The sequence below is a fragment of the Monodon monoceros genome, unplaced genomic scaffold, assembly GCF_005190385.1.
Source record: "Monodon monoceros isolate NGI ecotype Baffin Bay Population unplaced genomic scaffold, NGI_Narwhal_1 Super_Scaffold_21, whole genome shotgun sequence".
Lineage (NCBI taxonomy): Eukaryota > Metazoa > Chordata > Mammalia > Artiodactyla > Monodontidae > Monodon > Monodon monoceros.
In genome coordinates, this window is record NW_021703778.1 from 132,793,611 (window position 1) to 132,806,837 (window position 13,227).

Below are 13,227 nucleotides of genomic sequence, written 5' to 3' on the forward strand. Positions count from 1 at the left end.
TGGGAGTGTTTTCTTGATTTCACTTTCAGATTTTTCATCATTCGTGATAGGAATGCCAGAGATTTCTGTGCATTAATTTTGTATCCTGCTACTTTACCAAATTCATTGATTAGCTCTAGTAGTTTTCTGGTAGCATCTTTAGGATTCTCTATGTATAGTATCATGTCATCTGCAAACAGTGACAGCTTTACTTCTTCTTTTCCGATTTGGATTCCTTTTATTTCTTTTTCTTCTCTGACTGCTGTGGCTAAAACTTCCAAAACAATGTTGAATAATAGTGGTGAGAGTGGGCAACCTTGTCTTGTTCCTGATCTTAGTGGAAATGGTTTCAGTTTTTCACCATTGAGGACGACGTTGGCTGTGGGTTTGTCATATATGCCCTTTATTATGTCGAAGAAATTTCCCTCTATGCCTACTTTCTGCAGGGTTTTTATCATAAATGGGTTTTGAATTTTGTCGAAAGCTTTCTCTGAATCGATGGAGATGATCATATGGTTTTTATTCTTCAATTTGTTAATATGGTGTATCACATTGATTGTTTTGCGTATATTGAAGAATCCTTGCATTCCTGGGATAAAGCCCACTTGATCGTGGTGTACAATCTTTTTACTGTGCTGCTGGACTCTGTTTGCTAGTATTTTGTTGAGGATTTTTGCATCTATGTTCATCAGTGATATTGGCCTGTAGTTTTCTTTTTTGTGGCATTTTTGTCTGGTTTTGGTATCCTGGTGATGGTGGCCTTGTAGAATGAGTTTGGGAGTGTTCCTCCCTCTGCTATATTTTGAAGAGTTTGAGGAGGATAGGTGTTAGCTCCTCTCTAAATGTTTGATAGCATTCACCTGTGAAGCCATCTGGTCCTGGGCTTTTGTTTGTTGGAAGATATTTAATCACAGTTGTAATTTCAGTGCTTGTGATTGGGTCTGTTCATATTTTCTATTTCTTCCTGGTTCAGTCTCGGAAGGTTGTGCTTTTCTAAGAACTTGTCCATTTCTTCCAGGTTGTCCATTTTATTGGCATAGAGTTGCTTGTAGTAATCTCTCATGATCCTTTGTATTTCTGCAATGTCAGTTGTTACTTCTCCTTTTTCATTTCTAATTCCATTGATTTGAGTCTTCTCCCTTTTTTTCTTGATGAGTCTGGCTAATGGTTTATCAATTTTGTTTATCTTCTCAAAGAACCAGCTTTTAGTTTTATTGATCTTTGCTATCGTTTCTTTCATTTCTATTTCATTTATTTCTGATCTGATTTTTATGATTTCTTTCATCCTGCTAACTTCGGTGTTCTTTTGTTCTTCCTTCTCTAATTGCTTAATTGCTTTAGGTGTAAGTTTAGGTTGTTTATTTGAGATGTTTCTTGTTTCTTAAGGTAGGATGGTATTGCTATAAACGTCCCTCTTAGAATTGCTTTTGCTGCATCCCGTAGGTTTTGGGTCATCGTGTTTTCATTGTCATTTGTTTCTAGGTATTTTTTGATTTCCTCTTTGATTTCTTCAGTGATCTCTTGGTTATTAAGTAGTGTATTGTTTAGCCTCCATCTGCTTGTATGTTTTACAGATTTTTTTCCTCTAATTTATTGCTAGTCTCATGGCATTGTGGTTGGAGTAGATACTTGATATGATTTCAATTTCTTAAATTTACCAAGGCTTGGTTTGTGACCCAAGATATGATCTATCCTGGAGAATGTTCCATGAGCACTTGAGAAGAAAGTGTATTCTGTTGTTTTTGGATGGAATGTCCTATAAATATTAAGTCCATCTTGTTTAATGTATCATTTAAAGCTTGTGTTTCCTTATTTATTTTCATTTTGGATGATCTGTCCATAAAGTCCCCTATTATGATTGTGTTATTGTCGATTTCCCCTTTTATGGCTGTTACTATTTGCTTTAGGTATTGAGGTGCTCCTATGTTGGGTGCATAAATATTTACCATTGTTTTATCTTCTTCTTGGATTGATCCCTTGATCATTATGTAGTGTCCTTCTTTGTCTCTTGTAAGAGTCTTTATTTTAAAGTCTATTTTGTCTGATATGAGAATGCTACTCCAGCTTTCTTTTGATTTCCATTTGCATGGAATATCTTTTTCCATCCCCTCACTTTCAGTCTGTATGTGTCCCTAGGTCTGAAGTGGGTCTCTTGTAGACAGCATATATACACGTCTTGTTTTTGTATCCATTCAGCCAGTCTATGTCTTTTGGTTGGAGCATTTAATCCATTTACATTTAAGGTAGTTATCGATATGTATGTTCCTATTCCCATTTTCTTAATTGTTTTGGGTTTGTAATTGTAGGTCTTTTCCTTCTCTTGTGTTTCCTGCCTAGAGAATTTCCTTTAGCTTTTGTTGTACATCTGGTTTGGTGGTGCTGAATTCTCTTAGCTTTTGCTTGTCTGTAAAGGTTTTAATTCCTCCTTCAAATCTGAATGAGATCCTTGCTGGGTAGAGTAATCTTGGTTGTAGGTTTTTCTCCTTCATCACTTTAAATATGTCCTGCCACTCCCTTCTGGCTTGCAGAGTTTCTGCTGAAAGATAAGCTGTTAAACTTATGGGGATTCCCTTGTGTGTTATTTGTTGTTTCTCCCTTGCTGCTTTTAATATATTTTCTTTGTATTTAATTTTTGATAGTTTGATTAATATGTGTCTTGGCGTGTTTCTCCTTGGATTTATCCTGTATGGGATTCTCTGTGCTTCCTGGGCTTAACTATTTCCTTTCCCATATTAGGGAAGTTTTCAACTATAATCTTTTCAAATATTTTCTCAGTCCGTTTCTTTTTCTCTTCTTCTTCTGGGACCCCTATAATTCGAATGTTGGTGGCTTTAATGTTGTCCCAGAGGTCTCTGAGACTGTCCTCAATTCTTTTTGTTCTTTTTTGTTTATTCTGCTGTGCAGTATTTATTTCCACTATTTTATCTTCCAGGTGACTTATCCATTCTTTTGCCTCAGTTATTCTGCTATTGATTCCATCTAGAGAATTTTTAATTTCACTTATTGTGTTGTTTATCATTGTTTGTTTCCTCTTTAGTTCTTCTAGGTCCTTGTTAAACGTTTCTTGTATTTTCTCCATTCTATTTCCAAGATTTTGGATCATCTTTACTATCATTACTCTGAATTCTTTTTCAGGTAGACTGCCTATTTCCTCTTCATTTGTTAGATCTGGTGGGTTTTTATCTTGCTCCTTTATCTGCTGCGTGTTTCTCTGTCTTCTCATTTTGCTTAACTTACTGTGTTTGGGGGTCTCCTTTTCACAGGCTGCAGGTTCATAGCTCCCGTTGTTTTTGGTGTCTGCCCCCAGTGGCTAAGGTTGATTCAGTGGGTTGTGTAGGCTTCCTGGTGGAGCAGACTAGTGCCTATGTTCTGGTGGGTGGGGCTGGATCTTGTCTCTCTGGTGGGCACGTCCACATCTGGTGGTGTGTTTTGGGGTGTCTGTGGCCTTATTATAATTTTAGGCAGCCTCTCTGCTAATGGATGGCGTTGTGTTCCTTTCTTTCTGGTTGTTTGGCATAGGGTGTCCAGCACGGTAGCTTGCTGGTCGTTGAGTGTAGCTGGGTCTTGGCGTTGAGATGGAGATCTCTAGGAGATTTTCGCCGTTTGATATTACATGGAGCTGGGAGATCTCTTGTGGACCAGTGTCCTGACGTTGGCTCTCCCACCTTAGAGGCACAGCACTGACTCCTGGATGGAGCACCACGAGCCTTTCATCCACATAGCTCAGAATAAAAGCGAGAAAAAGGGAAGGAAGGAAGGATGGAAGGAAGGGGAAGGAGGGAAGGAAGGAGATAAAATTTATTAAAATAAAAAATAATTATTAAGAAATAAATTTTAAAACGTTAAAAAAAAATACAGATGGACAGAACACACAAAAAGAGAAAAAGGGAAAAAATATATATATCTTTTGCTCCCAAAGGCCACCTCTTCAATTTGGGATGATTCGTTTTCTTATTCAGGTATTCCACAGATGCAGGGTACATCAAGTTGATTGTGGAGATTTAATCCACTGCTCCTGAGGCTGCTGGGAGAAATTTCCCTTTCTCTTCTTTGTTCGCACAGCTCCCGGGGTTCAGCTTTGGATTTGGCCCCGCCTCTGCGTGTAGGTCGCCGAAGGGCGTCTGTTCTTCGCTCAGACAGGACGTGGTTAAAGGAGCTGCTGATTCGGGGGCTCTGGCCACTCAGGCCGGCGGGGAGGGAGGGGTACGGAGTGCGAGGCGAGCCTGCGGCAGCAGAGGCCAGCATGACTTTGCACCAGCCTGAGGCGTGCCGTGCGTTCTCCCAGGGAAGTTGTCCCTGGATCACGGGACCCTGGCAGTGGCGGGCTGCACAGGATCCTGGGAGGGGAGGTGTGGAGAGTCACCTGTGCTCGCACACAGGCTTCTTGGTGGCGGCAGCAGCAGCCTGAGCGTCTCATGCCCGTCTCTGGGGTCTGCGCTGATAGCCGCAGCTCGTGCCTGTCTCTGGAGCTCCTTTAAGCAGCACTCTTAATCCCCTCTCCTCGCGCACCAGGAAACAAAGAGGCAAGAAAATGTCTCTCGGCTCTTCAGCAGCTCCAGACATTTTCCCGGACTCCCTCCCGGCTAGCCGTGGTGCACTAACCCCCTGCAGGCTGTGTTCACGCAGACCCCAGTCCTCTCCCTGGGATCCGACCTCCAAAGCCCGAGCCTCAGCTCCCAGCCCCTGCCCACCCCGGCAGGTGAGCAGACAAGCCTCTCGGGCTGGTGACTGCCAGTCGGCACCGATCCTCTGTGCAGGAATCTCTCCACTGTGCCCTCCGCACCCCTGTTGCTGCGCTCTCCTCCGTGGTCCCGAAGCATCCCCCCTCTGCCACCCGCAGTCCCCACCCGCGAAGGGGCTTCCTAGTGTGTGGAAACCTTTCCTCCTTCACAGCTCCCTCCCACTGGTGCAGGTCCTGTCCCTATTCTTTTGTCTCTCTATTTTCTTTTGCCCTACCCAGGTACGTGGGGAATTTCTTGCCTTTTGGGAGGTCTTAGGTCTTCTGCCAGAGTTCAGTAGGTGTTCTATAGGAGCTGTTCCACGTGTAGATGTATTTCTGATGTATTTGTGGGGAGGCAGGTGATCTCTGCGTCTTACTCTTCTGCCATCTTGAAGCTTCCTGCCCTCCTTTTATGAGTGAAGAAACTAAGGGCCAGGCTACTTGCCATGGATAAGTACCAAATCAGTGGTAGAACTGAATCAGAACATCTAGCCTGTGACCTCTACTGTCCTGCTTGTTAGAATCTCTGCCAAAGCAGGTATGGAAGAAAACAGAGATCCAGATTAGGTCAGTAGGTACACAGAATAGTTGTCACTGAGACCCTGGAGTCAGGCAGACGTGAGTTCAAATTTTGATTCTATCACTTATCAGCCACTTGACTTTGAGTAAAGAATTTAATCCCTCTGAACCTCAATTTATGTGTCTGTACAATTGGGATAATAATGCCTCACTTACAGAGGTTTTGTGGGATGAAATAAGAAAATGCATCTGGCAGTGGTTGAAATTATTATTGAAATTGATTTGAATAATCTGTGTTCATCACCATGGTAATGGAGAATATGGATGATTAATGAGACACTAATACTCCTACCTGTCTGCTCACAAAATCCAAATGGTATGGATGAGAAGAAAAATGGCGTTATGGTGCCAAACGCTTCAGTTGAAATTCTACTGACCTAGATATCACAGTTCAGGAAATAAGTAGACTTGGCAGAGATGGAGAGAAGGAAAAAATAAAAAGTACCAGAGATCTGAGCACAGAATATCAACAATCAAATTCTCTTGCTTTCAGTCACACACCTTTTGAATCCAGTTTGCTCTCCATTATTTGTTTAACTTCTGTTAATTTTATCCAAATGCTAATCTCCTTACATTCTAAAGCCAGTATACAAAATCACACCAATAAAGTACTCAGATGACTGGTTAAATTGCATTTTGCAACCGTGTGTGGGCACATGGGCTTGGCTCTGTCAGGGTTGGTGGAAGGGCAGGGGGAACTGGACTATCATAAAATGTTTTACACTAGTTTTGATGGGTTTGCCATTCTGACTTATTAAATTTGAGGCATAAGGAAGATGAGACAAAGGGGTGTCTGTGTTTGAAGCCTACATTGACATTATCCATTTCCTGTGTTTAAGGAGCTGGAATATCAGAAGTCTCAGCCCTCACGGCCTGGAGATAAGTTTGTGTCTGTTGTCAGCCAGTTCATCACGGTAGCCAGTTTCAGCTTCTCTGACGTTGAAGATCTTCTAGCAGAAGCTAAAGACCTGGTAAATTTCCCCTTGCGCACTGAGTGTTGCTTGACAGAGCTGGTACTTTCAGATATTATAAGTATACTTTCATTTCTAGGGCTGTGATCAGTTGAAACACATGCTTTCTATCTAACTGGCCTTTAGGTTAGTAAGACCTTGGAAGTATCTGAATGGTGTAAAACAAGTAAATACTTTGACAGTTTTAAATATTTTGATAATTATAATAACAATCAAGAAAAAAACTATCTCTGGGAAACAGAAAAGAGTGGATTATGAAAACCAAGGGCAGGATGAAATGTGACATCGAGGTATGACTGAGGCCTTGTGCTTCAGAAACTTGTAAGATGCTCAACTGAGATAGAGACTTAGGAGGGCAGGATATTCCCTCTTTAAATCTCTAGAAGAACTTACTAAATGATAGGCACTTTAATTCAGAGCCTCATTGCAAAAGACTTTTTTTTTTTTTTTTTTTTTTTTTTGCGGTACGCGGGCCTCTCACTGTTGTGGCCTCTCCCGTTGCGGAGCACAGGCTCCAGACGTGCAGGCTCAGCGGCCATGGCTCACAGGGCCCAGCCGCTCCGCGGCATGTGGGATCTTCCCAGACTGGGGCACGAACCCGTGTCCCCTGCATCGGCAGGCGGACTCTCAACCCCTGCGCCACCAGGGAACCCCAAAAGGCATATTTTTAATAAGACTTTTTTAAAAAATGAATTTTGCTCTTACAAAATCTTGTTTTCCTGTAAGGGAAGAGTTTTCATTGGCAAATACCCAACACCTTAAAATCCCCCTGCCCCATCTCTCTGTCTCTGTCTCTCTCTGGTTATTTCCTCTTCTAAAATTTATACACATTCATATACATGTGCACATTCTCTTGTCCCCTTCTCATTGTTAACAAATGTCATTAAGCTGCTATCCACCCTACTGAGTTCCTCCACACTGCCCATCTCTCAGTTGTGACAACACTCTTTTGCTTTAACTTGAATCTTTCCTTTGAAACTTGAGCAATGAATCTCATTTTTCTGTGGTCCCCTGTTCAGTTGTAGATATGGATGATTGTATATGTAAGTGTACACACATACTCATTAAAGTTCAGAAGTAGACTATGTTAAGATACACTAGCTAATCTCAACATTGAAACCCCACCTCCAATGTTATTAAATAAATGCAAGACATGTTTGAATGACTGTTGTTAGAGGTCCAGCCCCTGGTACCCCCGATTGAAATCAGTGAACTGATGTCAGCAGCCTCCCCTGTGATGGCCCCCACCTCAATCTAGGCAATACAGTACCTACTTCATCACAGGCTCAAACATTTTTCTGAGAATCAACTGAATAGTTAATTTTTGATTTATACACACTCTACTTTTTTTTTTTTTTTTCAATTTTAGTGTGGGAACTTTAGTCTGGGACTAGTTTTGTTCAGATTTCTAAGACTAAAATATACATGACTTCATCATCACTAGAATTCCTAGATAAAAAGATCATTCAGGATGGCTTTGACGTGCCTGAACTCCAGTGTTTTAGAAACTCAGTTGTAGTCTATCTGTTGCTGTTTCGTTCATACCAGAACTTTTAGAAATTAGCTTATAAAACCATGCAGCAACTGAAGCGCTGCATGTGGTGTATGAAGAATGTCGTATTTTTCCCTAAAGAGCTTAGTTTCTAATAAAATATTTCCAAATAAGTAAAAGGTTGAGAACGCCTCGATGAAGAGAAAAATGGTAAAAAAGCATTATTATAAATTTAAAGATATGAAATATAAAACAATTGAAAATTGTCTTATTTAAGAATAAATGTTGAAAATATTTCCTTTACAGAGATAGGATTGCCAAAATGTCAGGAAAACTTAACAATATACTAAAGACAAGTAGTGCAAGAAAAATAAAAGCAATTAGACCATGAAGTATTTATGCAGTCCTCCCCAACCTAAGAGTTTCAAACTGTGAAGAAAATGAAAGATCTGGAAATTTTGAAGTAGTTGATTAGGCATAGGGAGTAAGAATTTGTTTGACCTTGAAGTTAGAAACACCGTCCGTTGTAGTTTAGATGTAATAGCATTAGATCCTTACAGAAGGAGATATAGTTCTAAAAAACAACTTGACTGGCATTGAACAGTGTTTGGATGGTCATAATAATGCTAAGACACTGGAAAGCATACTATCTCGAGTTGTGAAGATAACAACCAGAAGAACTAAAAACAGAAATGTTAAAACTAAAAAGACTGGCTGTGCTATTTTGTTAGCCTATATATTTTTTAATTTAATTTTTAAAAAGTCGCCCTTAATATTTTGCATTTTATCTGTTTTTAAAAGATTTGCCTTGAAAGAGGTTCTAAAACAAAGGATTTAGAATAAAATTGTATTCTCAGTTATGAATTTTGAGTTGCCTTAATGATTCCATAATCAGTGAGTGTTTTCTAATTGAGGCCCAGGAAGTACAGTAATACCAATATTATTTATGATTAGTAAAAGCAGCTAAGAAACACTGTATCCTATTTGTTTTTGATACTAACCACATGGCACCAATAAATGATACTAAACTACTTCAAAGAAAAGTTAAAAGTACAAGTTTCCTTACCCCTGCTGAGTTTGCTCTTAGTTTTATATCCTGAGTGCTCTGCCCTGTGATATTCTGCTTTCTTGTTTTTACTACTGTTTAGTTAATAAAGAGTCATAGGATGTAATCATAGATGTTAAGCTGAAATGAGGTGGACAAGGATAAATGGTTTCACAAGTCGTGGAGTATTACATTTTTTCCTTTAGAAGCAATTGATAGACATGTTCAGCAGCCAAAGATAAATCCAGCGAGTTATATTTGACTCAATATGACCTTTAGCCCCTTGAGAGAGATTGATATTTATGTGATCACGGCGTTCTCTTGGAAGACTGAACTTCTTAAAACCTTCTTTTTTCCAGTTTACTAAAGCAGTGAAACACTTTGGGGAAGAGGCTGGCAAAATACAGCCAGATGAGTTCTTTGGCATTTTTGATCAGTTTCTTCAGGCTGTGTCGGAAGCCAAACAAGAGAATGAAAACATGAGAAAGAAGAAGGAGGAAGAAGAGCGCCGAGCTCGAATGGAGGCTCAGGTAAGTGGGTGGCCAGTTCCACCCCCAGAAAGTTCTGTTGCTGCATCTCCTTGGTTTTTAGGAAGCGCTCTGCCATGCTGGCAAGAAGGAGGGCATCAATGTCCTATCTAGAAGGCTGCTGGGAGTTTCAACTGGTAGAAAGTTTCTCTTGGGCAATGTGGCAGTCTGTATCCAAAGCCTAAAAATATATATCCCCTTCCTTTGATCTGGAGTTCCACTTCTTAGAAATCATTCTAAAGAAGTAATCATAGATGTGCACAAAGAGAGCAGCAGTCTTTATGATAAGCCCTAACCTGGAACAACCTACACGTTTACTGACTGGGCATTAGTTCTAAATGATGTAATAGCTACATAGCGGACTGTTTACGCAGTCCTTAAAAGTCATGTCTTTAAAGAATATTTAATGATGTGAGAAAGCTTAGATAACAATGGTTATCTCTTGATAAACGAAAGGGGAAAAATTATCCTTAATTCTTTAAGGATATCTAAATTTTCTATAATGTGTGTGTATTATTTGGCTCTTAATAATAGTAACTCTTGCATAGCAGGTTCCAGGCATCCATAGTAGATACAGGCTTAGCCTTTGATGTCAGGAACGTGGCCTAATGAGCATTTGCTTTAGTGTCTCTATACCATCAAAGAAACCAATATTTGGGGTCTATTTAATAGTGATAACTTTCTTATTCCATCATAGAAATATGAGTAGCCTTAATTGCTCTCTTTTTAACTAGAATATCATGGGGTTTACCCAGATTCTAGACGGCAAGAGTCTAATCACAAAGTGGTGGTCAGTTTTTTCATTGTTCCTTGCTTCTCTGATGAGCCCTCATGTCCCAGTCATCCTCTCTCATGACATCCAAGGGGGCTGGCAGCTATCAACAAATGTGGCTCAGTGGACTGAAGCACCATCATGTTCCACAGAATTCATCTCCACTCAATACAAAACACAATATTATTTTGACACTTCTCTAAGAGGTCACTTTCCATTTGCAGCTCAAGGAACAACGTGAAAGGGAACGGAAAATGAGGAAAGCAAAAGAGAACAGTGAAGAAGGCGGAGAGTTTGATGACCTGGTTTCTGCTTTGCGCTCAGGAGAAGTGTTTGACAAAGACCTTTCTAAACTGAAACGGAATCGCAAGCGCATTACCAACCAGATGACGGACAGCAGCCGGGAGAGACCGGTCACAAAACTTAATTTCTAATTTCCCTTGAATACGTTTTTAGAAAGCTCATTAGCGGCCCTTTGAAGTGACTAGAACTTTTCATTACACTGCCTTGCAACCCAAACAGTGGCAATTTCTCCTTTCATCTGCGAGTGAATGCGTGAATGTGTGTGTATGTACATGTATGTGTGTGTATATATGAAGAAATGTATATAGAAATCTGAGAGTTGTCTGGAGACCTATATGTTTGGTTAAAAAAAAAAATCTATGTTTATGTATGTGCTCAGAACCCATTTGTGTATATGCATTCATATTGAGTGTGGCTCATCTTCTTCCCCTGAACACCATGACTGTTCAGAAGCACAATACTATCTCCTCAAAGAGATACAGAGACATTCCCTAGAGTAAAAAGAAAAAAAAATAAAGCTTGAGAAATATTTTATGGTTTCCAAGCTTGATATACTTTGAAATTATTTTCACTGGTGAAACTGGTGTTGGAAAAATATAGATTTAAAATGGTTTTTGATAGTTGACAGTATGATGCTGGTGCATTGCATCAGTAGTTGATAGGACCAGCTTAAAATTTCTGGCATTGATGTGGGGATGCAGTCTGTAAATGTTTATTGAGAACATCTGGCACAAAATCTGAATTATGTAGAATGTCAATCAGAGTTCTTTTATATGTTTAAAACTTGGACATCAATTATTCCCCCCTAATTTCATCGAGTTCTCTGCCAAGCACTCTTGATGATTTCTTTACATTGCTTTTGGAAAGAACACTATCTAAATGCAATCCATGCTCTTGTTAAAGAACAAAATTACCATAATGTGCTTGTTTTCCTAACAATATAGACCTATAAACTTTAAAAATAAAATTTCCCACCCAAGACTTACAAGGAGGAATTCTCTGAAAGGATAAAAATTATTTAAAAAAAAATTTTATGGGGTGCATTTTTTTTTTTTTTTTTTTTTTTGGTATTTTCTGTTTTGTAGGACAAGCTGCATCTTCTGTAAATATAGGTCTGGACTAAAGGACATTTAGTGAATGCACAAAATGTCAACACCACCAACAGAGATGCCAAGAGCTATTTATCTCTAAGTATGTTTGATGTGATTTGCTGTTTATATGTTGTCATTTTAAGTTGTGTGTCAGTAACGCTACCTGTAAAATTTCAGTCCAAAAGATAAAGCTCTCAGGGAGAAATGAATAAAAACAATGAACATTAGAAAATAAAATATAGATGCTTACCATTAACCTACCAACTCTTAATATCCTTAAATTATATGATATATAAAGAGGACTGTTACTTTTTTTTTTTGCTTTGCTTTATTTATTAGTAGTGGGGGAGGGGAGCTAAGGTTCTCTGTTTTCTTTCCATCAATCCTGTTGTGGTTGGGTTTCCTGTGGAGAGAGTAGTTTGTCCTATTGCACTAGAACATTATTTACTCACTAAATTGAGTTTTTCAGTCAATTAACGAATATTTATTGAAACACCTACTATGTGCCAGGCATAGTAGGGCTACAGTGGTAAGCAAGACAGAGCCCCTGCCCCCAAGGAGCTTATGCTCTAATGGGGACAGTTAAGGGGCAAACAGAATACCGATGCGTGCGCTGTACAGGAATCGTGCTATTTAAAAATAATTTGTATAAACTATAATGCCTAGCGCAGATGGCAAGGTCTCTGCGCTACATGAAAGCTGTGAAATAGCGCTCTAAGAGTTGGCAAGAGCTGTGGTTTTACGTTTTTCCCCCCTCACTGCAAACTTAGCAACTTTCTACACATTATATGGATGACTCTAGCAAATAAAACAGTCACAAATACACAGCAGACGTCGCGCTCCCCCAGCTCCTATGTACTAAGGTCTGCAAGTACACCACATTAAAGGTGCAGACGAGACTTTGCTCAAAAAAGCTTGGAGGTGAGAAGGAGTGGGATGTGCTATGTCTGTTCCTTAACTAAAGTGCCTCTATATATATTCTTTTCTATTTAGAGCAGGAGAAATTTGATCTGGCTCAAGTTTGGAACTGTCTTTTGAAAATGGCTTTGTTTTACAGTTTAAGGAATGGACAAGTGGAGGGAGAGTCACATAAAGGAGCAAGTTTGTGTAGCATGTTCCTCTCGCCCTTTTTCATCATCCTCATTTTGATATGGCCATCCTGGTAGGCCTTCTTTGCCATTTCCATTTTTCGTTTCTTTCCCCGAAAGCTGTGTGCAGGTAATTCCATGTGCCATTGTTGATAAAAAAAACCTACTTTTTAGATTGGTGCTGGTGTAAGTAGCCACTTTTTCCTCTCTTGGGTGTGTATTTTAAAAGTTTTTTGTTTGTTTTTTAAAATTAATGCCAAAAAGAAAAAGCATTATAATTTGTAAACTTAATTGTATGTCTTGTATCTTATTAGCTTAGTAGTTGGAACCACTTAGTCTTTAGGCGCGAGACTGTTGTTATAGTACCAAGAAAAAATGTTGTGTTATGAGACTGTAAATTTTTTTTAAATAGCAACATGCAATAAAGAGATGAATTCATTAGGTGTTATGTATATGCTTTCTATGAGTTACTAAAACAGCATTATCAAACTTCTTTGCACTTTCCACCATTAAATTGAAATATTTCAAGTTGTTTACTAAATTAGAAATGATACATTTTTTAAACCTGTACATACTGGGCCTAGAGAAGTATAGTTTTCTGCTATGGCAGTGTTCAGGATGTCCACAGACTACCATATACTACCTCCTTCTGTAACATGT

The 13,227-nt window shown here is 39.4% G+C and overlaps 1 protein-coding gene across 1 annotated transcript in view; it reads left to right on the forward strand.

Moving 5' to 3' along the window:
- Positions 1-13,005, forward strand: part of DAAM1 (dishevelled associated activator of morphogenesis 1) — a 179,332-nt gene extending 166,327 nt beyond the window's left edge. The window contains exons 23-25 of the mRNA XM_029237931.1: positions 6,118-6,249; positions 9,146-9,316; positions 10,310-13,005. Of these exons, the coding sequence (XP_029093764.1) occupies positions 6,118-6,249; positions 9,146-9,316; positions 10,310-10,519 (513 nt within the window). The 3' untranslated portion in view covers positions 10,520-13,005. The remainder of the gene's footprint in view (positions 1-6,117; positions 6,250-9,145; positions 9,317-10,309) is intronic.
- Positions 13,006-13,227: the final 222 nt, after the last annotated feature.